At 39.4% G+C, this 27020-nt stretch overlaps 3 protein-coding genes and 1 long non-coding RNA gene across 6 annotated transcripts; 3 read left to right on the top strand and 1 right to left on the bottom strand.

Annotated features, from left to right (window-relative positions):
* Positions 1-810: 810 nt before the first annotated feature.
* LOC122406093 (transcription factor E2F7-like) lies at positions 811-4961 on the bottom strand. 2 transcript variants are annotated; one of them, XM_043411316.1, is made up of 5 exons: positions 4650-4961; positions 4167-4425; positions 3653-4094; positions 3148-3394; positions 811-2665 (listed from the first exon to the last, which is right to left on the bottom strand). In XM_043411316.1, the coding sequence occupies exons 2-5, from the start codon at positions 4421-4423 to the stop codon at positions 1548-1550; spliced, it is 2064 nt and encodes a 687-aa protein (XP_043267251.1). In that variant the 5' UTR covers positions 4424-4425; positions 4650-4961; the 3' UTR covers positions 811-1547. The 2 variants fall into 2 exon arrangements, with proteins under 2 accessions (XP_043267251.1, XP_043267252.1); XM_043411317.1 differs by lacking the exon at positions 4650-4961 and having other exon boundaries at positions 4167-4625.
* Positions 4962-5140: 179 nt separating this feature from the next.
* On the top strand, positions 5141-8599 carry Ns2 (nucleostemin 2). 2 transcript variants are annotated; one of them, XM_043411315.1, is made up of 2 exons: positions 5141-5288; positions 6309-8599. In XM_043411315.1, exon 2 carries the CDS (start codon positions 6317-6319, stop codon positions 8504-8506), a length of 2190 nt encoding a protein of 729 aa, XP_043267250.1. In that variant the 5' UTR covers positions 5141-5288; positions 6309-6316; the 3' UTR covers positions 8507-8599. The 2 variants fall into 2 exon arrangements, with proteins under 2 accessions (XP_043267250.1, XP_043267249.1); XM_043411314.1 differs by having other exon boundaries at positions 5247-5400.
* An 8788-nt stretch (positions 8600-17387) lies between these two features.
* LOC122407310 (protein tramtrack, beta isoform-like) lies at positions 17388-20433 on the top strand. The gene is made up of 2 exons (XM_043413440.1): positions 17388-18378; positions 19889-20433. Exons 1-2 carry the CDS (start codon positions 17388-17390, stop codon positions 20431-20433), a joined length of 1536 nt encoding a protein of 511 aa, XP_043269375.1.
* Positions 20434-24666: 4233 nt separating this feature from the next.
* LOC122406534 (uncharacterized) lies at positions 24667-26765 on the top strand. The gene is made up of 4 exons (XR_006260004.1): positions 24667-25001; positions 25909-26044; positions 26131-26196; positions 26271-26765. It is a non-coding gene; the product is annotated as an uncharacterized lncRNA (long non-coding RNA).
* The last annotated feature ends 255 nt before the right edge of the window (positions 26766-27020 follow it).

Genomic DNA, 27020 nt, shown 5'->3' with positions numbered 1-27020 from the left:
TGTGCAGCATGATTTTCATCACATAATTCGCTGTTCCAATCGAATTTGGACACCCTCTATGCCGTTGGGCCGCGCAGTCGAAAGTACCCAGAATTTTGACCTGTTCGTTTGTCACCAGTCGATAATTCGCCAAGAATTCCAACTTATTTTTTCACCGGTTGAATCAATGGGCAATATTTACTGTGAATCGTAACGCGGACTGACTCGAAAGTTAAATTTAGTAGTTTCGAAATCTGCACGATATTCTCGTAGCGCGAAGCGAATCTTTCGGATTCTACACGTAGTTTGAATCGTCTAGAAATACATTTGTAATCCACCGATGAACTTTCTTCGAGAGAAGAGAATCATGCAAGTTGCTCGACGGTACTCTCATCGGGTGCGAAGTGGACTTCGAAGGGGCTCGAGGCTCGTAGTTCCAGGATGAAAATTGCAATTCTTCGGTAACCGAGCTCTTCCTTCTGAACAGTTCCTTAAACAATTCGAATAATGTAAAGACTGAGCTTGGTGTAGCTTAAAAATAATTCTAATGAGATTTATACATACGAGCAAAATATAATAATTCGAGTCGATCATCGAATATTGCCAATTCGAATTCCCTGATGAGATTCTTCGATGTAAACACACAACCACATCACATCGATTCGAATGGATAATTATATTTGCCTCGCATCGAATAAAATTGTAGAAGATAAGCGAATTACGAGTCGAATCACATCGATACAATGAGAAACAGTCGCTAAGGTCCTGAGATGATATTTCGAAAACGTAATTCAATAAATCGTAAACAAATAACGATCCTGAATGCACTCGTTTTATCATTGTAAATAAATATTTAATTGTAAATTACATTTCCCAATGTATAACAGTTTTACCCACTTGGGTAACGTTCGTTAATTTTTTTTTTTCTTTCCAAATCGGTATAGAAATATATCTGTGCACATCTTTATAGATTTTCTATATGCGTTATCAATATACGTGTAAACTTTTATATATTTATATATAATTATATACTTTTATACTTTGTATGATCAATAATAGTTGAATTGTTATTCGTATATGTTGTCCATGTGTTTAGAAGTTTGATTGCATTGCAAAAAGAAAAGGATACAAAGTGAACAAATTTTAGGCAACAACGATCGTATCATTGTCCCCTGGATTTTGTGTATATGATCTACGTGAACGTAATTTAGAGGAACTCGAAGGTTAGATATCGAAATAAACTTTGGTTCGGGTCTGAACAACGATTTGAGAAATCTAATAAAACTTTTTGCTCAAACTTCATCGACGAGTTCTTCGCGAATGAGGTTTTTCCGAAGAATCAAATTTTTAACACAAAAAGTCATCGGGCAGCTTTCTAGAGCTGATTGAGCAACAAGGAAGATTTGACTGTTTCTACAGCTGATTTTTTATACTTTGATTGATAATCGTTGAGCGGTCGAACAGTGATGAAAAAAAAGGTGTCCGGTGCGAGATTTTGTGTTGAACTTGAATTTAGACGATTGCTTAACCCCTGAGATCCGGTGCAGTCACATTTAGTATCACTAGCGTTAACTCGCATTACTTGCGGATTCGCCGTCAGTCTCGGAGTTCGAGTTGGTCCTGGAAGTCTCTTCATTCTTGATGGGAACGAGTTGCAGCGTGTTGCCAATTTTGACAGCTTTGAAAGTGTCACCAGGGGATACGATGGGGGCGGGTATTCTTGTAAGTATTGCAAAACCCGGAGTGCCGCGGTTGCCCAAAACGATCGGGTTAACCGGTGTGAGAGAAATCTTGAGATCGCTGCGTTTTATAGGGATGAGCTTTTTAGGATCGAAATTCGTCAGGCTTATGATTTTTGGGGCTTTCGTTTTAGGCTCGATCTTGTAGTGGGTCACACGAGCGTATTTACGAACGTCGATTGATCCTCCGTTGCTGTTGATGGGTATTAGTTTTCTAGGTATGATTGTTTTCATGGAAGAAAGATTGAGGCTCTTCGTTGAAGCAGTTGGCGCAGATTGGGGTCTGGTTACTGAGCTGGTCCCGATTATTTTGCGGCTCACGGTTCGAACTGGAGTCGATGAATTGAGCGTTGTGTGTAACGGAGCTCGGAGGGGCGTCACGTTTTGTGTTTTTGGGCTTTCATTCGTGTATCTCGTTATCAAATTCTCTTTGCTAACTATCAAAAATGGTGCTTTTGTCGCGTTTCCCGGCTGCTCGTTTTTCACGATGGAGCCAATCGACGAAAAATTGTTATGCTCCTCGTTCCTCAAATGGTTCGTTCCATCGGTTATACAAGAGTCAGAATTGTATCGGGAAAACAATTTTGTGCAAGCTTTTGGCTTCAATTCCTCACTCGAATTCAGCCTTTCGAGCTCCATTTCCGCCACCCGCAGTATTGAATCGTCCAAGCGCTCCAGCGAACGACTCTTTCCGTCCAAACATGGCGAGCTTGTCGTACGACACATCGCCGTATCCCCAACAAAAAGCTTACGTTTCCGAGGTCTTCGCTTATCCGTCACTGGCGTTCCACTCTCATCCACTACATAATTTTTCACTCTAGCGCTCGTTATACTGCTCGTTGCACTGCTACTACTCGTCAATGGAATCCGCATTTCGCTGAAGCAACACGATTTATTCGGAGTCATCATACCCGTCAACGAACTGTAGTGCTCACGAACCGGAGTTTCTGCAAACAAATTTTTTTTTCCATCGCAGTTAAACTTACTGAATTTTTTGCTTTAACGTAAGATACAGATTCAATAGCTCACATCGAAATAAGAAAAAAAAAACCAAAAAAATGTATGACTAAAAATAAGGATAAAAAAAGATTAAAAAACAAACAGAAATAGCATCTTGAATTACTTAAAAAAAAGTTATGAAGACTCTTATATGCAATTCTCAATAATGATCATAATCGTCGTCGGTAATCATGTCGCAGTTATTTCTGTGAAAAACAGTTCTCTCCATTGAAATCTACTTGAAAGAAATGATTGCTTGAAAAAAATTGTGTCGGAACAGTTTTTTCAGGAGCAGGTTTCACTGATGTCTCGAATTATCAATATTTTTTAAGTATTTTTTCTATGTGATTTTCATAAAAGAATGAATAACTTGAAGGAATGAAAAAAAAAAAAACGAATTATTAATGGATTTTCTTATTGGAGCGCTCACCACGATCGAATTCCACACATTCAACGTCCGGCCCGATATATTTGAACACCGGCTTTCTTATAGTTCTATCGTACATATAAATCTTTTTAATCAGTCCAATAGCAGTGAGAACATTTGCGATATCGTAAAGACGCCGAACTTTTGTTTTAATGCGGGAACCGACGTTCCCATCAGCACTTCCGTTTCCCCGAGTGTCGATATCGGTTATGAGAACTTTTGCAGCAATGTCCAGATTAATCACACCATTCTGTAATTGCAAAGTTAATACGAAACATATTTATTATCCAATTTAAAAAGACAACAAAATTATTTGTTTCGAAAAAGGACTACACAAAAAAAGGAAAAATGAGTTTTCAAGCACTAGAATTTGATTGCATTTACTTCCAATTAAGTCTGCAACAGATTAATGGGAAAAACGTAACATTTCCAAAAAATCAATAAATCTCATTAATAACTGACTGAACTTTTCTTGTGACCAATTATTCAAATCCATTTGTCAACATACCTTTAGTGAAATAAGAAATAACATTACAAATTTCTGACACATAGCACCCAGACTTTTGTCCTCTTTGATCGCAGTGTCACTACAAAGATCATCGTCCACCTCGTCATAAATAGTGCAATTATCATTGGAAGTACTTGGGAAATCGTCACAATAATCTCCGGTGTAAGCTTTGTTGATTCTCTGAATTTCTTGTATTTGTTCTCGGAGTCCAAGCTTGATGGCCAAAGATTTGAATTTAATTAATGTTGTGATGAGGTTGTTTTGTCCATGCCAAAGGTAGCGATTTTTGCCAGCTTTTGTGGCCATTTCCAGGCTCTCGAGAACATTTATAATGTCGTATATTCTGCGTTTCTCAGTGCCCAGAGCTTTGGCAGTACCATCGAGTGATATCTCACAAGGTTCACATCCTTCCGGCTTGTCCAGTGGGTATAAACTCAAAAATCTGCAGTGAACATGCGCAGATTAATTTGATAGAATAATGGATTTTCCGAATAAGCAATATATTGTCACTTACTTGTCGCACAAAAGTCCCAAAGATTTTTGTTTTCTTGGTAATAGTTTTGAGCCTTCAGAACTTGAAGTTACAGGTGTATGCTCTGATCTAGAAACGTTTTGACTCTGACTCCTGGAGTCAACCGCGCTTTTCAAGTTCGAAGCCAAGGATGTTAGTAATCTCAGATTTGCAGTCGGAGAAACCGGCTCTGATTTTGTGTTCCCAAGATCACCAAGAACTCTTCGTTCTGGAGTCCTTCGCACTGCCATTTCTGACATGACTAAAAACGATAATTAATCGTAAATCGTTGAGAGAAAAAATCAAAAAATTTTAGTTACACATTATTACGGAGATCAATGCCATTTTTTATGAAAAACCAACGAACCGGCGCTGCATCAAGAACATACACACGCACTTTTCAATTACCAATATAAATAATAGTAAATCACGCGGAAAAAAATTTCTTAGCCTAGAATACTGAGAAAAAATTTATATTTAACCTACCGTGGAATTGTTCCAAGAGATTGGGCGCTCGTTATTGTAATAATCTTCTTTTATGTACATCTATTTTATGGCAACTTACGATAATACGTGGAACCGGGAAACATGTTTAACGTGTCGAAGTTGGGCTATGTTGTGTGTGATTGGCGATTTACTCCCGCCGATTGTAAAGTTCGGTCAGCTACGCCTGCGTTTTTTGCGCGAGACCCGCGTTATTTTTCCAGACACGCTTTCTCAGTCGATCATTGCAGGGATCTTATTTTCTTCTTTTGTTTTTTAAAAATTCTATATGGATATTCTCACGGAGTCCGTAACTACAGACCTACAGACCTTCAGACGCACCTATAGTCATTTAACTGAAAGGTCATTTGACTAAGAAGATAGTACTTTCACTAATATTTCAATCTCAAGAATATGTATTGAAGTTCATCATAACGATCATAACTTTTTTCAAAGAAATATTTCTCGACTTTCTTGAAATCTCCCTATTGTTAATTTTACATAACCTAAAAAACAGAGCACAGTTCTGTCTCTTCTCGTTCCACGGCTCTCGTGCTCTCGTTATATGAACTACGTCTGCGTTCACTCCTTACCTATAATCTCCTTGTCTGCGTTCACGGTTCACGTTTTCGACAACTACACGTGAGTTTTTTTAGTCAAATGACCATAACCTAAAATAACAGATCGGTAAATAAAACACGAGAGTTTTTAGTTGATTTATAAAAATTAAAAAACTTTCCGGTTAGTTTTAAAGGTAAGGGACTAAACAAAGCTTATTATGTTTATCTTAGCGCTATGAATGCAGAAAAACTGGCTTATCGTTTACTCCCAAAGATAATTTTCTTATACTGTACATTGATGACTACGTCAGTGTTTTGTCAACTTTGCAGGAACATTTTTGTTGTATCATTTTAGTACATACAACAAAACAATATTCATGTTTGTTCAATGATATCTTCATGTCCATTATTCGAATGAATGTACGATACCATCACTCAATACATATTCATGATCTAATGACAGATAACCAATGTTCATCGCTACTATAAATTGAAGATTTTGAATTTTCAGTACTACGTGTAGTTTCAGAAAGTAACTTTGATTTCGAAATTATTATAATTTAAATCAATAGTATTTACATCACACTATATTTAAATACAAAGTGAAGCAAAAAAAAATCAAATCAAATCTGTGAAGCAATAAAAAGGCTGAAAAATTTCATTTCTCTTTGCTTTACCACTGTGTTGTGTTTACCCTTAATTAAGAATTTCCCATAAACATCGTGGAGAAACTGCATAGAAGTTACAAAGTAGTTGTGAGAAATATGGAACTTGCAATCATTTCCCAAAATAAACATTTTACAAGTAATTGCAGCAGTTTTAAAACAGCAGTAAGATTTAAATAAAATAAAAACAATTCTTACTCTACTGATCGAAACACCAATAAACTTTCTACTCACCCAGAATTTATTTCATTTTCAAAACTCGAATCACAAACAACATTTTCATTCGTTGAACAAGTTTTATGTTATTTATCACACTGTTATAGTCAAACAGAAGATTCGTACATGCCCACATACCTGTCCCTGGTCGAATTGATCAATTAGACAGGTATGGCCTCAAGATTGAGTATCGGAATAACCAATGTTTTCTACATTTTCAGACACAAAAATGCCGAAAACGAGCGCAGCAACCAAGCGCCCTCGCAAAGAGGGCTTCAATCGTTCTGGGCACAGTATGAATCCAGAACGATCGACAGAAGGATTGAAAGGAGTAGCTCGAGCTCGAACAAAAGGAACGATCAAGCGATTGCAAATGTATCGTTGTCAGAAGCCAAAAAGGAACAGAGTTGGGAAGATAATAAGTCCAGCGCCTTTTCAGGGTTGGCATCCGTCAGGCACAATGTCTCGTGTGGAACCTTCGCAAAGATGGTTCGGTAATTCGCGAGTAATATCGCAAAACTCATTACAAAAATTCCAAACGGAGTTAGGAGCTGCAATGAAAAACCCTTATCAGGTAGTCATGAAACCAACACAATTGCCGGTAACACTATTGGAGCAAAAAGCTGCGAATGCTCGTTGTCATTTGCTCGATACAGAGAGTTTTTCCAGTGTTTTCGGTCCAAAAAAAGTTCGGAAACGTCCAAACCTGCCGGTCTCGACGTACGACGAAATGAAGAAACTCGTTGAAGAGAAAGAAGTTCAGTACGACAAGGAAAAAGACACGAAAGATTTGGATCTTGTGCGTCCCGACGAGGGAATCAAAGACGCTCAAAGAGATTGGGTCATGGCGGCTGGACAGAGCAGAAGGATTTGGAACGAGTTGTACAAAGTCATTGACTCTTCGGACGTCGTACTGCAAGTGTTGGACGCTCGTGATCCAATGGGCACGCGATCTCCACCGGTCGAAAAATATCTCAAAACAGAGAAAGCTCACAAGCATCTCATTTTCGTTCTCAACAAAGTCGACCTCGTGCCTACCTGGGTGACTCAGCGTTGGGTCGCCATACTCAGCGCGGAGTATCCCACAGTAGCTTTTCACGCCTCGCTAACGCACCCCTTCGGCAAAGGTTCCCTCATCAATCTTCTACGCCAATTTGCAAAACTTCACATCGATAAAAAACAAATAAGCGTTGGTTTTATCGGCTATCCAAATACTGGAAAAAGTTCCATCATAAATACATTAAGATCGAAAAAAGTTTGCAAAGTTGCACCGATCGCAGGCGAGACCAAAGTCTGGCAATACATAACGCTCATGCGCCGTATTTATCTCATCGATTGTCCCGGAGTCGTTTATCCCTCGGCCGAAACAGACACGGAGAAGGTTCTCAAGGGAGTCGTCAGAGTCGAGCTGATCAACAATCCTGAAGATTACATTGAGACCGTCTTACAAAGAGTCAAACCAGAGTACATGAAGAAAACTTACAAAATCGAGGATTGGGAGGATCACACAGACTTTTTGGAAAAACTCGCCAAACGAACGGGCAAATTACTGAAAAAGGGTGAACCGGATATAAGTCAAGTTGCGCGTATGGTCCTCAACGATTGGCAACGAGGAAAGTTACCGTTCTTCGTCGCTCCCGTTGGTTTCGAAGTGCCTCTCAGTCAAAAAGCTCCCGAGGAATCGAACGTGGAGACAACGATTGAAAACGTTGAAACCGCTGACGATAAATCGACTGCGGAAGCCGAATCAGCAAACGAGCAAAGCACAAAGTCAAGCAACACCGAAAAATCTAGTTCGAGGGTCGGGGTCGTTCAGGATTTCCGAAAAATTCGAGTCGCTCTTTCGTATTCGAACGAGGACAGGGAAAACGATAAATTTGTAACGAAACCAGCAGGCCTCGATGGCAACGAGTCCGTCGTCAGTGAAGCTACCACTCTTAACGATTCTACGGTGAATTCACTCGTTTCGAGTCCTGTAGAATCGGAAAACGAAGAAGACGAAGAATTCGACGAAGAAGGAGTTGAAAAATCGATGAATTCAACGAATTTAACCGAAAATGAAGAAATCGCTGGAAACAAGGAAAACGAGGATGCAATCCCGGATGGAAAACAATTCAAAGATAATCTCATGCAGAGCGCGTACGACGTCATCGAAGAAGAATCATGCGATTCGAGCGACGAGGACGAGGAAAAATCATCGAAAATCACAGTCTCTTCGAGCGGCCAATTCAAAGTTTCGTCATCTCTCGTTACAAATAAAACGAATAATAAAGGAGAGTCTAAAACTCTTACGAGCAAAGAACGAAGACGTATCGAAAGAGCAAACAAGAGGAAAAAAATCGGTAGCAATTTCTACGAAGTTAGCAACGTGAAGAACCGTAACCGTAACAGAAAAATTCCAAAAATTAAGAGGACGTAGAAGTAAATTGTATTTCACGTAGAAAAAAAAAAAACTGTTTCGTTAAAAAAAAGAAGTTCGTGTGTTTCATTGTTAAATAAAGAATTTCACGAAAATTCGTTTCTCCTCATTGTCCCCGTTCCGGCGAACCTTTGCTAATATTTTCCCCCAAATACTCGGGGTAAGAATATTCTCAGTTTGTTCAGAAAAAAGTGGTTGTAAACCCGAGAAAGCGAGTTTCGCGTCGAAGGGTTTTACGAGCTCTTTCCACCTTTGCAAATATTCTGCACTTTTTTTCCTCCAAATCTCGAATAATAATCTTTCGAGGGAAAGAGAAGATTCGACGCAGCTGACAATGAGTGGGTACGTTGAGTGCACGAGAAATCGAGGTAAAGCCCGACGGGAACAGAATCGAGGCAGCAAAAAAAAGGGAGAACAGAAGAGAAGATTGTAACGCCTGTTGCGCCCAGGTATACCCGACCAAGACGTTTTCTTCCACTTCGAAAAACTAAGTTTCGAAAGTCTTCGACTTGATTCAGGAGTGTGGGAACAACCCTCGATCTTCTAGCTGTATAACGCTCCAGTCTCCCCGTTATATTATATAATACCTGAACACAATCGGAGATGAACAGGTGGGCTTTTCGAGATTCTCGCAAAAATTTCAAGTTTATGCTTTAGAAAGCGCAGGTCGAGTGAATTTTTCATTTTAGCCTACAAAGTACCAGACTTTTTTATTAAATCGTTTTCATTTCAATTAATTCAAATCAATCGTTCGACTCGTGTAAGTAATTTCGAAGCTTGTCTTTAAGGAGGGTGGATAGCGACGATACAATGTTGCCATGCTGAACCATGTTAAATACGTTAAAAATTTCAAAATGATAAGAATTTAATAAAATTTTGTGAACGTATTCTTTGGTGCCAAATTTGACAATACAAATTTTTTAAGATTTTTCTTCTGTACAGTTATCGAGTAATTGATCACTAAAGTTCACGTGTATAAGCATAGCCTTTTCATATATAAGTATACATTCTGGGCATAAGAAATCTGCTTTAATGCGTAATTACTCGATAACTAAGCAGAAGAGAATTTTGAAAAAAATTGCGTCTTCGCACTTGATGTTGAAGATCATTGTCACCAAATTTGATCAATTTCTTATCATTTGGACGAATGTAGCCACCCTCCTTAAGGTAGTTCATGCACGAAACGATTTTCTTAAGAAAGTCTTAAAATTTAGAGAGAGTTTAAATGGGTAGTCGACTGACACGCATATCAAATTTTAAAGGGTTCGTCTTATCGGTCGTTTAGATATATTTAGAGTCGCGGCAGCGACTCTGAGACAAGTACATTTATGTTATGACAAGTTGCCGCCAGACTCTTTACCGGAGCGATAGCGTTTCCAATTTTTTTTTACGTTAACGCCTTACATAGGTCCAGCATTGCTTAAAACGCGCCAAAGGAAAAGCTGTTTTTAGAAAAGATAGCAATAGAACTTAATAAAAACAATTTTTACACATTGTTTATTAGTATTTAAACTTTGTAAAAAAATTTATTTCAGTTTTTTTGAAAAATCACAACAAATCACGTTTCCCGAAGCACTGTGAAAAAAAGTTGCTCCACGGTCTGCATAATTTCTTCTTGAAATCTCGATAGATCTGCAAAACCGAAAAAAATTCTTGTAAAATAAAATTGTAGTATAGTCTGTCGAGCCGGATTTTTGAAATTCGAAAAATTTAGCAGTTTACGGCAGTTTAAAAAAAATGAACATTCCGTGTCATAAATGTCTCACTTTAATTATGTTTATAAAATTTTTTAATCGCAATATTAAAAATTCAACTCGATGACTATAAAGAAAAAAATTTCGAATATTAAAAAAAAAAGCATCGAAAAATATTTAAAATCTGTACGAGTTATCGTACAGACCGTGCTAGAAAAAGCGGTTTTGAGAAAACGCATTTAAAGTTTGAAGTGCGCATCAGGCCCTCTCGTTGGGCAGTCACGTTTTCTGCAATAACTTTCGATCTATAGGGAATTTTAACAATCGACTTTCACAGAAATACGCTTAAAACTATAGAGAATAATAATCTGAAAAAAATCGATTTTTTGAAAATTCTGGACATATTAAATTGGTAAAATGAGCAATCATAACCTCACATTTGCTTATTTCGACAAATTCTTTCTTCTTGGCTTGGCCCATTCATAGCCTTCTGTCTTTTTATTAACACTTTTTACTTGATTCCTTTGTGTTTACCCTTTGCGCTCTCTAATGCGTTTTTTTACATAAAAAACTACAGTATTCTAGCCAGGGACGAATGAAATTTCGGGTTCAGTCAGTGATGGATTCCCGTTTAATTAATGGCTTGTAATTTCATTCGCCAAAAAATAAATTTAAAAAAAATTATTTACAATTTTTGAATGAATAACTCTGACATTAATTTAGGGAGATAACATTTTTAATTAGGAAGTGAAAATCGACCCAATTTAGACACCCGTAAAATACGGTGTCTTCGGGCATGATCTACCTTAATAAAAATTCCACTTTTGAATAAGACTCTGTTGCAACAATTTTTCAAATATTTTATAACAGCACAAAAATTTAACGAAATCGTTTCCAATAATCATCTAATTCCATAATAAACGCACAGGCATTGAAGATTAATTGGAAAGTGTGACTTTGGAGTCGAGTTACATTTTTACGAGAACTGGAGGCTCATCGTTTCAATACATTAAAAGCCTTTATGATAGATCCAGTCGTTAAAACCAACAATAGCACTGAATAAACAACGATTCGATTAAAAACATTGAACCGGATATTTTTCATTGAGATACTTTTCAAAAAAGATAATCGTAAAATCAAAAATTTACAAAATCGTAATTTTCTCGATAGCAAGAACTCCGAGAAGTGCTTCTGAATTTCGTGAGAACTCAATAAAATATTCCAATCGAACTACGAACATTTTTATCGAAATTTCCTCGAACGAAATCATTCGACTGATCTTTGCATTTTTTCGATCTCTCGCTAAAATTTTTTTACCAACTTTGGCTCAGAATCGCTTCGGTTTCGAGCACACTTGCATTTACTTTGGAGAAGAAAAATAAAAAAGGAACGTGAAAGAAAAACGAGCTCGTATCGTCAGAAACGTCTACGAATATGCGTATGCATGCATGCGTGGCAACATCGCGATCCTACATTCCACGTACGCGATCGGAGGGAGACCGGTTTGCGGGTTGGCTGATGCGCGGCCCGAAACTTCCACGGCTCCCTCTCCCGCTTAGATAAGCCCACGCCCTTTTCTAGGGTTGCACATGCTGCACTGTTGCGTGGTTATACCTTTTTTCACATTTTCCTCGATCGATAATTTTTTTCTCGAACGCCTAGTCAAACGAAAAGGGTAAAGAGCTGTTTTCGGCGGTTCGTGTCTTTGGTGAGCATTTTTTCACGATTGTGTTAGCTTCGTTATGACTTTCTGTTGCATCTCGATGCGACCCATCGAAAGAACGATTTTCTATTCAATGCTTCATCGACTTTTGCTCAAACCCACGAAACCATTCGTAAAATAATTTTACTTCGATGAGTCTGACTACTTTGCGAGCCACGCGGAATCGGAACTGGGTCAAAAGTACCGGCGAAACGATCCGATGAAAAGTGATTCGAGAATTCGGTTTCTCCCATTTTTCACAGGGTTTCACTCGAGTACGGAGCTCGTAGATAAGGTCAAAGTCCTCACATACTTATCACACGAAATGTGAGATATTGCAGGCTGATCCGTCGCGACCCATCGTCGCGAAGAAGCCTCGCGTCATTCTGGAATCAAATTTCCAAATAAAGTACAGCGACGAAATACAAAATTTATTCGAATGTTGAGAAAAAAACTCGTTCGAAAAAACTCTCCAGATGGCGACCAAGAATCAGAAAAAATAGGGAACGATGAAAAAGTTGCGAAAATTCGTAAAATATTAAATCCACAACGTTTATCTCCATCGCTCCAAATGTTTGCGCTGTTTTTAAATAAAAATAGAACCTGTTCAGAAAGAAACCGACAGCGCTTCGCACGAGGATTCGAAAAGACGATAAAACTCTGCGTGCCGCGCGTTATAAAAATCGCTTTTTCAAGAATAGAGTTTAGCCTTTATTGCGCCCGGAGTGTAAAGTAGTGAATAGAAACGAATTTTTATTTTTCGGAATTGTGCACGACGCTGACTCGGCTCTCACAACCAGCATGATTTATATCGAATATATATTTTTTCTTTATTCGCCACGGCGAACCTTCTTCATTTCTTTCGCTCGATGTATCACGAATTTATAAAACGTCTTTCGGGGGAGGGCCGAATAGAAAAGTTCGTGTAAAGGTAGATTATGGGAAGCTTCCATGTGTGAGAGAATACAAGAGTGGTGGCGCAGATGGGTCAGGTGGTTGGGACGCGAGGGTGAGCGAAAAAGATTCACCTTACAATCTCCTCGAATTCTTCCTACCGCTGCTCCCCTCCATTTTCTCTCGGTGGATCTGGCTCGACGTCGAGACGTCGAAATGCATCGTGGCGCGGGGCCCAAAAGATCTTCTGGCGTGGGGCTCTCTCTTGCAACGAGAGACGAAAAATTTTCAAGATAGGCTTCTCAGGCTCGGCACTAGGAGATTACGATCTTGGCGCGAGGCTTGCGCCCAAAATTTCGGCTTTTTATCTCTCTCGCTAACGACTGTCACGGAAAAGCGACGTTTGTTCGTGAGGCGAGCGAAAAACAAAGCGCGCGTTATTGTAGCAAGAAATCGACTTTCGGGGCGATTTTCTTTGGGAAGAGCCCGAATTTCGGTCACTCTCAAAGAAGCTTGGAACTCGCCCGTTCTTTTCCGCCAACTCAATCTCTCCTTCATTTCGTTTGCTAAATTATTGGCAGTTTTCGGTTTTGCGGCCCATTTCCGCGTGCGAGAAAAGCAATTTGCTCGCCGGACTTTTCCGTTCGGTTCAGCAACCGAAGATAAGCGAACCGAAAGAATTGTTAACGTTCTTTTTCGACTAAGAAACTGGGGGCTTCGATCTTCGTCGAAATTGCCCGAATATTTGTCCCCTCGATCGAAAATATTTGGTAAAATAAAGCGAGTTTCGGTGCTATTTTAATCGCGAAATTTTATAACTTGTCCAAAAATATTTCGATGCGAAATAAAACGTGAGAACTTGAACCAATACATTGAACCACGCACGTGCACGTTTTTCACGAGATCGTAAAATGGGGGGAACAGGGCGATGAATATTTTTGGGACGCCACTGGTTCGCACTCTCGCACGCACATGTAAGGAAAAACAGGATGCACGCAGCGGTGGCGAGTATAGACGGCGAAGGCGATTTTCCTGCCGATAAGGAATGTCTACGAGAGAACTCGTAATTGGCACGGCTCGTACGAATGGAACCTCGCATTCGGCCCGCATGGAAATCCAAATAAATCTCTCCTCGTCCGTATGCACTGTTGCAGCGGTTTTATGAAAAATTCTTCTCATCTCGCCCCTCCGAGTTCGACCGAAATTCACGCAACTTTTGATTTTTTTGTATTTTTATAAATCCACTCGTCACGAGGCTCTAGAAATCGGCATTTGAGAAGCGATTTTTTTCAAATTTCCGAACGAGTTTTCACGTCGAATTCATCAGCCGCATCGATCGATCCAAGAGCAATGAATTAAATTTCGTTGAAATCGAAAGTAAGTGCAAAAACTTTGATGAATTTACTATAAAAGTCACATTTCGGTTGAACGCTCGTCGATCGCGACGGAAGCCGAAAAACTGCGGTCAAATAAAAATACAATTAAAGAAAACGCTAACAGAAAAGTGAAGGAAAAGAAAACTAGAATTGTGGAAGCAAAGAACGTAGTTTGGCCTACTTGAAGTTCAACTGCGCCGAATGAAGCCCATCGCTGTTCGACGCAACGATAGTCGCGACGATTCGAACGATGAAATATTGCACTCGACGACTTCGAATCGACGTGCAGGGCTGCATAATATTTTATTTTCATTTTCCAAACCAGCAGGCGTCGTAGATTGTGATGCAAAGGAGCATGCCAAGAGGCTTGAAAAGGCGCGTTAAGAGTTGTGGGAAGAAAAAAGGGACAGAAAGATAGAAAAATTCAAAAGTGTATAACGCCAACGAGAATTCGTTTCGGCAGTCAAGGAGTCGTTTTCTTCGTCTTCGAATGTCTCGCACGCCGCGAGATCTTGTTCTCGTTTCTTCCTCCTCCTCTTCGGATCTTCTCTCTCTTGATGCACGGACAGAGAAACTGCTCGTGGAAATGTGCGAGTAGGACAATCGAGTTAATTGCATATATAGAAATTTATCCTCCAGAATCTCATTAAAACTAATCTCTTTAACGGACAAAACTTTTCGAAAGAAGACACAAGCGTCGAACGAATAATTTATCGATGCAAATTCATCCTGCTTTTTCGAAATAAAAATGAGATGATTGACGTTATTGCAGGATGAAAATGACGGAGAGTGATTTTCATCACTACAACCCTCGTATTGCAATGATCCTACAGAGCCTTGTAAATTTTCTTGGTAATTTGATCCAACAATTGTTGGAAGTTTTTAAGCACCAGAATTCAGTAGTACCGAAACCCAGGGTTGTAATTTTCCTACACAACTGAGCTTCGAAAAATTGCAAATACGACTAAGAGTTTATCGAATATTAGTCAGTTCATTTTACGAAACCGATATTGTAATTTTGCTGAATATATTACATAAAATATATTCAGTAATTCAACAAAAGTCTTTTGTAACTTAACTATTCGGCTTATCCCACTTTGTTTAGCAAATTTACGATATCGTTATTGTAAAACGAATGAACTAATTTTCGATAAATGCCTAGTCGTGTTGTAACAAATATTTTGTAATTTTGCAAAACTGACTTGGTATAAGTTGCGTAGCAAAATTACAATGCTGGGTTCCATTACTACTAAATCGTAGTGCGTAAAAACTTGCTACAATTATTTTGTAAAATTGTTATGAAAATTTGGAACAGTGCAGAAGCTTCTTCTATCGGTGGCAGAATATTTTTTATTCGATTCGCCCTAATTCTTGTACATTTCACATAATTATCGATTGCTCGTCGAAAGAGAATGAAAATTTATGAATTAGGAAAGATTAGCCTCCCTATCCGGCACTCGAATCGATTCGTCAAAAGCGAAGAAACGAGTTTTCCAAAAACTTCAGCGTTACAGTCCCGAATCGACTTTTTCGCCGCCCCCTCTTCCTGTCGCTCATGCCTCATAATTCGTAACGCGAGATCGTTGCACGTAGAACAAAGGATCGAAAAAAATGTGGTGCTCGTGGAAAAGGCCGACAGAGTTTGGGGAGTCGAAAAAATAAGCATAAAAAAGACGGTCCGCGTAGACACGCTGACGAAGCACGTACACACGCGCGAGGCTCGTGTGTCTGCAGTCGCAGGGCTGAAAACGATCGCAGGGACGTTTTTCTCGGGGTCTAGTCCGCTCGCGGGTGTTTTATAGGGCCCAACACAAACGTGCGTGAAAAAAGTGCGCGCGAGCGCGTGGGAGAGAGAAAACTAGAAAGGGCATACCAGAAACGACTCTGGCATCCCTGAGTCGAAGAGGCAGCCCTCAGTCGGAGTTTTCCCAAATGTGACGCAGTTACCGTCTCGTATTCGCGCCATCCAAATATTATTTTTGTGCGCCGAGGGGAAGCAACGGACGGGATAACGAACGTTTTACAATCGTCGTTGAATTATGAGCAGGAAGCACGATCGATAAATATTGCAAAAGAGAAACGTTCACGTATTTTTATGTATTTACGTGAACAAATATTCTCCATTCATTTTCGGGGGAAACGAGCGAATTTTCGGTGACAGTAGTACAACCGCGAATCTGGGATGACCGTCGTTCCGCGAATTTAGCCCTTCCACTGCGGTTTCCCCCTCTCGCCCCGAATCGCAGCTCGAGAGCCCCGAGGATTTGCGAAAACGTCGCGGAATCAACGGACATTTTTTTGAGTCGAAAGTGAAGTGATACGCGAGCGAATTTCCAGCTTTTCTCCGCAGATCTGACGCAGATCTGACGCGACTTTTCGGGACACGAGTGAGTACGCATGACATTTTGAATAGCATTTTTGCAGGATTTGCATGTGTTTTATCGTGAGGCAGATATTTCACGAAAGTTTATTAATAATCGCAATGACGAAATCATTCTCGGTCGAGACAGTAAAAAGTGGCCAACTAAATGATTTTCCGATGAAATTACTCGCGCTCGTTCCATCCAAGATCCGTTGCGACAAGCAAACGATGACTCACTGCCCTTTACCTAATTAAGTTACATTTGCATGAATTTTAATGGAGAAACGAAATTTTTGAGATTTTTCAAATATTTTAAAAAAATGCAGCTCATTTTTGTGGGAATAATGGAAACACGATTTTTTTTGTACGAAGCAGCGTGCATTTTTGTAAACAGTTGCTCTGAAATTTATACACAATACGGAGGAGAGACGCGTCGATTTTTTCCAGCACACACTCCAGTCGTTCAAGCTCGCGAGGCTCCAGCGCCACTTCACCCCTCGGGAGCGCTTTTTTCGGCGATACCATATGGTTATTTGAGGAGCCATTTGCTGTTTTTGGAGTTTAGGTACGGCCGCCAGGGCGGAAATGGTTTCTTGAGGGAGGCTCGGAGGGAATGCTTGTTTTAAAACGCACTTGGCAGCCGAATGCAGAATTCGGTTGGAGAGCGTGTTAACGGGGACGGAAAACGAGTGGGATTGACGATGGAAAATCATCGTTAACGTTTTATTGAACGACGACCGAAATGCAAATAAATTGAGCCCGAGAAATAAAATTGATAAAAAACTTGACTTGCTTGGAAATGAATAACGCGGGATCGTTGAAACTGTGATTGCAGGTTGAAAAATAAGTAAAAATGGGAGCCTCGGATCGTTATTGTTTGCGATGGAACAACCATCAGGCAAATCTGCTCTCGGTGATGGACGACTTGTTGAAACATCAGACCCTGACCGACGTGACGCTGGGCGTCGAGGACGGTCGTTTTCTCAAGTGCCATAAAGTCATATTGGCGACATGCTCGCCGTACTTTCGTACACTTTTTATCGAGGTGCCCTCCAATCATCCGATAATACTGTTGAAGGACGTTCGCTACACGGAAGTGAAGGCCATTTTGGAGTACATGTACAAGGGGGAGGTGAGCGTGGCGTACGACGACATGGACGCTTTGTTTCAAGTGGCTGAGTTGCTGCAGGTCAAGGGTCTGGTTGCCGGCAATGAAGTACCTTCCGGTAGCCAGCCAGTGGCGCCGCCATCGCCGACTGTTTGCAGCACGAGCAGCAATTATAACGGAGAAACGTCTCGATATTCGGACAACTCGTTGTCGAGTTCTGGCCAACGAAATTCCGGCAACGTAACGGGGCCGATAAAAACGCCGAATGAGGAGGAAATCGGCGAGCCCAAACTTCCGATTCCCGGGTGGCCAATGTCGCCGTTTTTCCCGGCCGACGAGCACAAGTCGGCGGTCGCTGCCTTGGCCAATTTCCATCCTTTCCTGGCCGCACAATCTTTTCCCTTTTCACAGTTCAATGAGAATCTTTCCGACTCCGCGTCCTCGCGGAATCCCAGCAACAACGGATCGAACGAGGCTCATCAGGACCCCTCGATACTCCGCTCGGTTCTCAATCCCGAACAAGATTCTCCGATGCTAAAATCACCGCTCGTACGTCAAAACTCTCGCGATTCTCGACGTCGCAGTCGCAAAATTGGATCTACGACAAACGATGATAGACGGAGCAGCTTCGATTCACTGCAAACCGCTCCCAGCCCACACGGAAGCGAGCCCTCCGTTATGGAGGACGAGGATAAGAGAACTACTGGCCAAACCCTCGCCGAGGACACGAAATACGGTAATTAAACATCGCGACTTTTTGATTGATGAACCTTGATTTTTTCATGAAAGTATTACAATTTGAGAACACAGCTCGGACTCAAACTATCGAGGGAATGGGAGAAACTTGCTCGCTTCACCGATTGTTCTGTTTTTAAAAATTCTCCACTGCGAGCTTTGTTCACAGTCGTTAAAAGTAGTTCGGCCGTTCCATGACTAGTCAAGTTCGCAACTACTTTAGCTTCATTTCATTCGAGCCTAAATTATTAATAAAATTACACGGAGAATATTTTTATCATTAAAATCGAATAAAATGCTTTAAAAATATCATCAAAGGTAAAAGGTTTACACTTCGACTTGACTAATTAATGATTGAGTCGGTACCGGTGACACTTTAAATACACATAACCTAGGGAAACATTTTTGTTGCGCGATAGAAAGTTTATATCGGTGTAATGGCGCACCAAGATAATGGTCAATTCATTTAAAAAAAAAAAAAGCGAACCTGCTAGACGAATGAAAGCACGTGAGTCAGTCTCAAAGATAAATTTGATGAAATTTCCGTGATTCCTCAATTTGCCCGAACTTCGATCAACCGTTGCCAGCAGTTCAACGTAATGACTGACATCCGCTTATTTCGACGCGTCAAAAACTCAAGTTTTTTCATCTTCTCTTTCTTAAACGCGCCCCGTAAGGTAATGTTTTTTTTAAAGGAACGACTTCTGTGATAAATTTTCTTCAAAATATAAACTTTTCCGAAGCTCCAACATCGTACGACTTTTTAAAAATATAAAGAATTTCAAAATGATAAGAATTTAATCAAATTTGGTAAATGTATGTGAGCTTTAAAAATATATAAGACGATATAAATTTTTTTAGTTTTTTCTACCACATAGCTCTCGAGTAATTCGACACTAAAGTTCACGTGTATAAGCATAGAGTTAACATATGTACAGTTATACATCTCGTGCATGAGAAGTTCGATTTAACGCTCAATTATGCGACAACCATGTGGTAAAAAAATTTGAAAAAAATTGTATTTGTATACTTGATGCCAAAGAATGTTATCACGAAATTTTATCAAATTCTCATTATTTTGATAATATTATTCGTGAGTTCTCCCATAGGGTACCGTATAAGAATTTAAAATTTCGCTCCGTTAGAGGCCCCGGAACGGTGCTTAGTGCTTATCATGTTATCAGGGGACCTTAAACTATCATTTACCGCAAAAGAAAGTGGACCTTCACCGGAACGGTCGCAGAACGGTCGAACTACTCTGATAAAATAATGCCGAAAAGCACTTTTCTATAGTCAGCAAAAAGAAATTAATGAAATTCTTGAAATTATTGAGACCGAAGAACAAATTCGAGGGATTTGAATTTTTAATTATTCATTAAATTTGGTTTTGAGGCTATTCGTCATACAACATGACATTGTGAAAACGAAGAAGAGTGACAATTCGTAAGAAATAAAATTTCGCCAATTTTCCAATAGTTTCGTAATGAAATATTTTGTTTTTCATCGCTCAGGAGTTTCTAGTTACGGAGGATCTCAGAAGCAAGAAATAAAACGTTACAAAAAGTACGAGCCGGAAGACGTATGGGACGCAATAGCTGCGGTGAAAGGAGGCTTGAGCGCGAACAAAGCCGCCGAATTGTTTAGAGTCCCATCGAGAACTCTTTACGACAGGATAAAAAAGCTCGGTATACCGCCGACGAGACACCGACGAAGCGAGAACACGAGTAATGTTGGAAATGTGCAATACGATCTCGGGGGCAATTCGAGCGCCGTTGGTATGGAAAATACGGCAAAAAGCACGAGCGATTCGAACGAAAATCCAGTTTCAATGGCCGAGGCGACCTCCTCTGAAATACGAGAAAAGTCAAACCGCCCTGAAAACACGTTTGAGACCGGTCTCGCGAGTCCAGTCCCGCGAGTCAGCAGCGCTAATTCTCAGCCCCCATCTCCGAGCGAATCACGATTTAAGGACGATACCGAAGCCCAAGATCTAACGGTAAGCCGTAGATCCAACATCATAGTTTCCCCAAACAACGCGATTCAAGAAACCTCTTAAAACTGTCAATTAACCTTCTTAAGGGGTAGCAAAATAATACTTTTTACGTTCATGTCCGAGGATCTTTCGAAACGTAATTTAGCACGTCATCGATTCGCGTTTTTTTCCGGCGAGTAGATTGCCGGAAAGTTGGAACAAATAAAACCATTTTATTCGTGTTATCATTCGAAAGTGTTCAATGCGGTACGAAAATTTTGGAGGTTGAATCATTGTCGTGGATAAATAACGATGAAATTGTTTTGTCCAGTGGGCCATTTTATGTCCATTTTATTAGAACAAGGGACATCAATTCTGAGGGTTTTCTATCAGTATCAGCACGAAAAATCTAGCGAAATCGCCAGAAGATCGAAATCAATAAAATCGATATAAAATCGAGTATTTTTTCAACTCCTAAAAATTGATTAGAGTTCAGTACTTTCTTCGTCGTTTGAGATAAGAATTTCGGTGTGACGAAACTGACAGAAAAACGGCTTAAAAATGAAGAATTACATTGACAGGAATGCTTTTTTGGTTCGATCATGAAAAACGTTCGATCCAAAAGTTTATTGGCTAAGTGAATTAAAAACTGGATATATCGTATTTGTAGAATTGGCAAAAAGGCACGATTTTATCGAATGAGTGAAAAAACTTGAAGAAAATCTCATACGAATAGAGAAAAATTACGACTTTGGGAGATTTTGATTTCTTAACTGAGACTGCGATCACGGTCGTAACGAAAGACGTCTATTTTCGTCGCTGTGTGATCAAAAAGACAATCATAAGTGTAAAGTTCCGTGGGCGAGGAGAGATCGATAAAAAACGTCCTCGCGCGTATGAATGCTGCGACAGAGTTTAAAGAGACTGAATACGTAGAGAAAGTACCTAAAATAAAAAAATGCCTAAAGTGTCCTTCAATTGAATGCGAAAAAAAATTGCGCCAAGCGCGTCATATAATTGACGACAATTACGATCGTTCGGACTCCTGACAAATATTGCCCGAGTCCATTTCGTTTTCGACGACTGCATGCTACAAGATTTGGCTCGAAGAAATTTACGAATGATCGTCTCAAATGAAAAGCTCGTAAATTCCTGACTCCGTTTCTTCGACATTGAATGTCGCGACTTGAAGATTATACTTTTTATTAATTATATTCGATAAAAACGATTTTATTATTAGGATTTAACGCCTTTATACACTTGTCATGGGCGGAAAAATCGAAACATTTTTTTATTAGATATTCTCCAAGTACGATGTCTGAAGAATATTCTCACCAAATTTCATAAAGATCGGAGCATCAGATTCGTAGCTATGAGTGTTCCAATCTTTAACCGCGATTATCTCAGAGTCGTCTTTTTTTAAAAATACCTCTGCGGTGGACGCGATTACCAAAAAACTATTAACCCGATCCATACGAAATTTATACCACTTATTTATTATAATAATGCTAGAGCCTGGACGGGGGATTTCGTACTTTGTTGGAAAAAAAAATTGCAAAATAAAAACCGAAAATTTAGCACCTCAAAAAATGAATTTTTTGTTGAAACGGTCTCCATTTTTTTAAAATCAAAGCTTTTACAAACCCTTTCTCCAGGCCCAAGCTATTATTATAATAAACAAGTGTAATCGTATGGATCGAATTTTTTAGTTATCGTGTCCACCGGAACTGATGCTTAAAAAAGGTGCTGCAGGACTGCAGCTGGAGTTTCGCCATTTTGAGAATTTTTTTGACGAAAAAAATTGTACAAGTGCATGGACATATGTACCAATGAATATCGTTCACAGTTTTTCATTAAACATTTATTTTCTTGTCGAAAAAAAAATCAAGAAAATGACGTTTTTTGCCCACTACAAGTGTATCAAAGACCTTAAGAGAATACAGGGACACGAGACGTTCCTTTAATTATTGGGATCAAAACGCGATGGTTTACGATAGAAAAAGCGTTTCAAAAAACAGCAGACCGATTGATATCGATGAAAATTCACTGCAGAGTGTCGAAATCTCATTTTATTAAAGCTTCTCCATTCAAGGACCAAACGAATTGCCGAGTTAATAGTCGTATACGCGCTGTCAGACTGACGCTGCTCGAATGATCGAACAACCGTTGCAAACGAGGCTAAACTATTCCATAACGACGGGTTCATTGTTATTTTAGTACAATTGTGATCGATTACGATTATAGGAATTGATGGATGGGCACGAGGAATAATCTGTGGAAAAAAAATACAAAAATAATAAAAATCGTATCGAACGATTTCGCGAAACGTCAAAATGTCTTCGAGCAACGGGAGGGATCAAACAGAAAATTTAAATCGTTAAATTATTGTTCGTAAGTAAACAAACCGAGGATGCCTCAACGACTCAGCGTTGTATTACTGTCAAGACTGAAAGAATGTTAAACTTCCGGTAAAATGACTCGCCGGTTCGCGGCTTCGAAAAGCCCCGTCCATGCTCGAGCGGCTCGGCGAATGGCGGATCTGCGAAGAGGAAAGTCTTCCTTCTTTTTTTACCAACGCACGATCGCGGTCGATTCGTTGATAAATCTTCAGCGCGCGAATCGCAAGCGTCGAGTGGGAGCACAACGAACCGCCCACTCCAGTCGCGTCTTCTCACGCATTATCACCGCAGCTGATTGGCTGCTCTGAATAATTTCGTACCTCGCTGGCGCCACATCGGAGAAAAATGGACTGAAAATCTTATTCGCAATCCAACTATGCTCCCTGGTATGGAAATAATGGGCTTGAAAATATGTAGCGTAAGGAAAATTTGATTTCACGAAATTATACCGCTGCCTAGCACGCTGTCATCGAACGAATGCCGTTTTTTTGCTTTATCTTCTCTGTTATGAATGTACAGTATGTGTACTATACGTGTATTGAAAATAAATACGGAATTGGGCAAATGGATTTATTAATTGAAATCTTCCATTCGATTATTTGTTTTTTCTCAGACTTTTTAACTCTGTTTTTCGCATGGAAATGACGACTCGAGAGTAATTTGGTAAGCGATAATTGGAGAGCAAAAAAAATGATAATTCCGGGATGGAAAAATTGACGTTGCTCTCAGTTCGCTAATTTAATTTGAGGAAAATGAAATCTAAGACAAAATTTTCAAGGAAATAATTGTTTCGAAATACTCAGCCTTTTCGCCATGTCAGGTTTACATTCATTTTTTAAATTTTCATGCTTTCGGATACCTCGATGACGAGGACCATGAATTTTCTTGATTTATTGCTTTACAGAATTTTGGGTTATTCAAAAAATCCGTGCGGAAGGACCGACTCGAAATACTCACAAGACCGTTCCAGTCTGAGCTTTAAACGTTTCAGTTATTAAGGCAGTTCATGCAGAAACGATTTTCTTTAGAAAGTCTTGAAATTTACACAGAGCCTAAATGGGTAGTCGACTGACACGCATTTCAAGTTTTAAAGGGTTCGTCTTATTGATTATTTAGATAAACGTGCTTAAATATGAGGAAAAATACACAGGATTATAGGAACCATGCGTAAAAAATCGTTTACCTTCCCATGTAACGAACGAACGCATCTTTGCCCAGTTTGGGAAAAAATTCGAGACGATTGTCTTACTAGTAATAAAGATTACCTTAAAGATTGAACGATAAATTGGTAGAATGAGCACTCGTAACCTCACATTTGCTTATTTCGGCATTTCCTTTCTTCTTGGCTCGGGCCATTCCTATCACAGCCTTCTGTTTATTCGTTAATACGTTTTTTCTTGATGCATTTCTTGTTGCGTTTTCCCTCTGCGCTCTCCAGAGCGATTTTTTACATAAAAAACCGCAGTATTTTAGGTAAGGGCGAATAAAATTATTGGGTTGAGTCATAGTGATCGATACCAGTTCAATAAATGGCTTGTAGTTTCATTCGTCAAAAGATAAGTTGAAAAAATGTATTTACAATATCGAATAAATAACTCTGACATTAATTTAGAGTGATTATATTTTTACTGAGGGAGTAAAAATCGATGAAATTTAGACACCCATAAAGTACGATCCTTCGGGCATGATGTACCAGTTGGATTATTTTTTGTTTCAGGAATGTACAACCTACTTTACAAAAATTATTGATTCAGCAGCTCCATCTTCAAGCAAATTTGAATGGCAAAGATCAGAACTGTTTTATCAACAGCTGGGTTAGCACGGAAGGTAGGCTCGATTGGAACGGGATTGCAACGAGTGCAGAATGTAGCTTGAGATTCGCCTTGATCGCATGCACATAGCCCGAACCTGCCCGAACGTCTGTTTCCACGGTCGCTACACAAATAGTAGCAGGAAAATCTATAGTCACGTGACAGTGTTGTGATTTCAGTCGCCGTAGTTTCTATTACATTGTGCTCAATTGCTCTTTCGAAAAATCTCATTTTCACGTTTAATTTTGACATTTTTCGATTGTAATTAAAATTCATATATCGAGAGTATTCCGTCGTTGAAGATGCTTCATTCGGTGATTGTTGGCGTTGGTGTGGCTATCGCAGCAGGACTTGCATACGCAATCGCTGTTCAATACTTCTCAGAATCTCGATACACGAATCAACAACATTTTTACGAACCTCGCGACCCTGACATCTCCAAGTAAATCCATTTGATTTTATTTTCTTCTTTTCGATATTAATGAAATGTTTTGACATCAGCAAAGCTGTGAACACTGGGGAAGCCCCGGCCTGCACCGAACGAGCCGAATGAATGCGGTTTAGCGATATAAAACAATCTACTTGAAAACCACTGCGAACAGTGGTTCACAATCGTTGGGAACGTTTGGAAACGAACTACGAAATAATAATACTATAATTACGAAGAAACGAAACTAGATTCAATATCGAGTAGAATAAACGAGGAAAAACGGTTTTCCTGAACGTCGAATTTTCATTGTTTGACAGTTAAGGGCTATGAACAGTGTAATAAACGTTGGAATTTCAGGTGTTTTTTGTTTCTTTTATATATCCAAATTGGTTCGATGGATTTACATGAAACCTCGTACACGTCTTTTGCATACTCAGAAGTACTGGAAAAATTTTTTTTTTTAATTTTTTTATACTATATCATTGTACAATGCTGCATTGAAAATGGCACCCCTCGAATCGGCGTTGACAGCAAAACGGGAAGAGTTTTTATCCCAGCGACTTTATTCAAATTCCATTTTGTAGGGAAAGAATACGAAAAAAATACCACGAAAAAAATTTTTTATTCAGTTTTCAGTTTTATTCGAATCCACCCAACCAATTTTTGATTATAAAATAAACAACAAATACCTAAAATTCCAACATCTACACTGTTCATAGCCCTTAACGTAACTTTTTGATTAATGACGAAAAACATTTTTAGCTGACGGAGCAAAGTGGGGAAAAAACAATTGGAACCGATATTTTTTGAAATTGATTTCGCAACGTTTCGTTGCTGTGTTGAACATTGAAATAAATCCACACAATTGTAAAACTACCAAGAAAAATGTGGTGAGTTCATAACTTTTTTGTTTTCGTAGCGTATCAACGTTCGGTGATTGTTCTCATTGTGACGGTCCCGTTGACGCTTTGAATGGATATGCACTGGCTTGCAATCACCCTCTTCATTATACGTGTTCGACTTACATAAAAGGCATTCTGAAAGACTCGACAAAGGTGACGAACACAATCGGAAACGTTTCTAACGCGAATTTATGTATTTGATCGTATTTTGTAACCGATGCACCCCTGATTATCGACAGTTGTGCAGAATCTGTGTGGACTCGAATCCGAGAAGGCCGAAGAAGATTTGAGCGAAGGAAATCGAAGTAAACACTCGGACTCGACATTTATTTAAACCTAAACTTTTTTTCGGCGTTTTAATTCATTTGAGTTTCCACAGGTCGTCCAAATTTCAAAACTTTGTCGTTTTCACACAAAGTTCATGGATTTTTATGGATGCAGGAACTTCAACGGTAATTTCGGACATTTGCCCTTCGATTCCCCGGGCTTTTGACCCCCACCGACTGGTGCTTAACAGCCGCAATACGCAGAAAACGATCGACGATAATGAAATCACTCCAAATGAATCTAACGACAAATAACCGATTTGTTAATGAATTTTTTATGGCGCAAAAGTAGAATTTCGTCCAGTCACTTCGAGTACTTCCGTAACAGTTAAATCCCACTTAATACAATTTTCAAAATTGAATCTATTCAGCGGTGTAAAAATATCGTCCAGTACAGTTTACAACGATTTTTTTAAATTGGATAAAAAATAAATATAGAAAAAAATGAATTAGAGCCTCGAGACGAAAATTCAAATTTGAAAAACAGCCGTAGCTCCATCTCTGTGTAAATTATTGACAATAATAAAAAAAAAACTATTTTATCGACAGTCGTGATGAAAAACACTCCTTTTATCCTGCGCGTTCGAACAATTCGTTTACCCGAACAGCATTTTCAACGAATCACTTCTCAACGAAATTCGTTCGCATTTCTGGACCCCGAATTACGAATCGTTCGGTTAAAAATTGACGGAATTCCGGCAAATAAAAATTAATGCATAAATTACGAAAGAATCATTCTGAAGGACAATCTGCGTGTGAAAAAATTGCTCGAAGGATCAAGGGGTCAAAAAAATCGCTGAAAA

This window comes from Venturia canescens, chromosome 2 (assembly GCF_019457755.1).
Source record: "Venturia canescens isolate UGA chromosome 2, ASM1945775v1, whole genome shotgun sequence".
NCBI classification, from domain to species: Eukaryota; Metazoa; Arthropoda; class Insecta; order Hymenoptera; family Ichneumonidae; genus Venturia; species Venturia canescens.
This window is presented reverse-complemented; position numbering and strand designations above follow the sequence as displayed.

What these genes read in the sequence shown, in the direction of transcription:
- Ns2 (XM_043411315.1), top strand. Translation starts at nt 6,317, where the DNA reads ATGCCGAAAACGAGCGCAGCAACCAAGCGCCCTCGCAAAGAGGGCTTC.
- LOC122407310 (XM_043413440.1), top strand. Translation starts at nt 17,388, where the DNA reads ATGGGAGCCTCGGATCGTTATTGTTTGCGATGGAACAACCATCAGGCA. An exon ending in CGCCGAGGACACGAAATACG is followed by an intron (nt 18,379 to 19,888) that starts GTAATTAAACAT and finishes TTCATCGCTCAG; the next exon opens with GAGTTTCTAGTTACGGAGGA.
- LOC122406093 (XM_043411316.1), bottom strand. Translation starts at nt 4,423, where the DNA reads ATGTCAGAAATGGCAGTGCGAAGGACTCCAGAACGAAGAGTTCTTGGT. An exon ending in TTGGGACTTTTGTGCGACAA is followed by an intron (nt 4,095 to 4,166) that starts GTAAGTGACAAT and finishes TGTTCACTGCAG; the next exon opens with ATTTTTGAGTTTATACCCAC. An exon ending in ATGTGTGGAATTCGATCGTG is followed by an intron (nt 2,666 to 3,147) that starts GTGAGCGCTCCA and finishes ATTTGTTTGCAG; the next exon opens with AAACTCCGGTTCGTGAGCAC.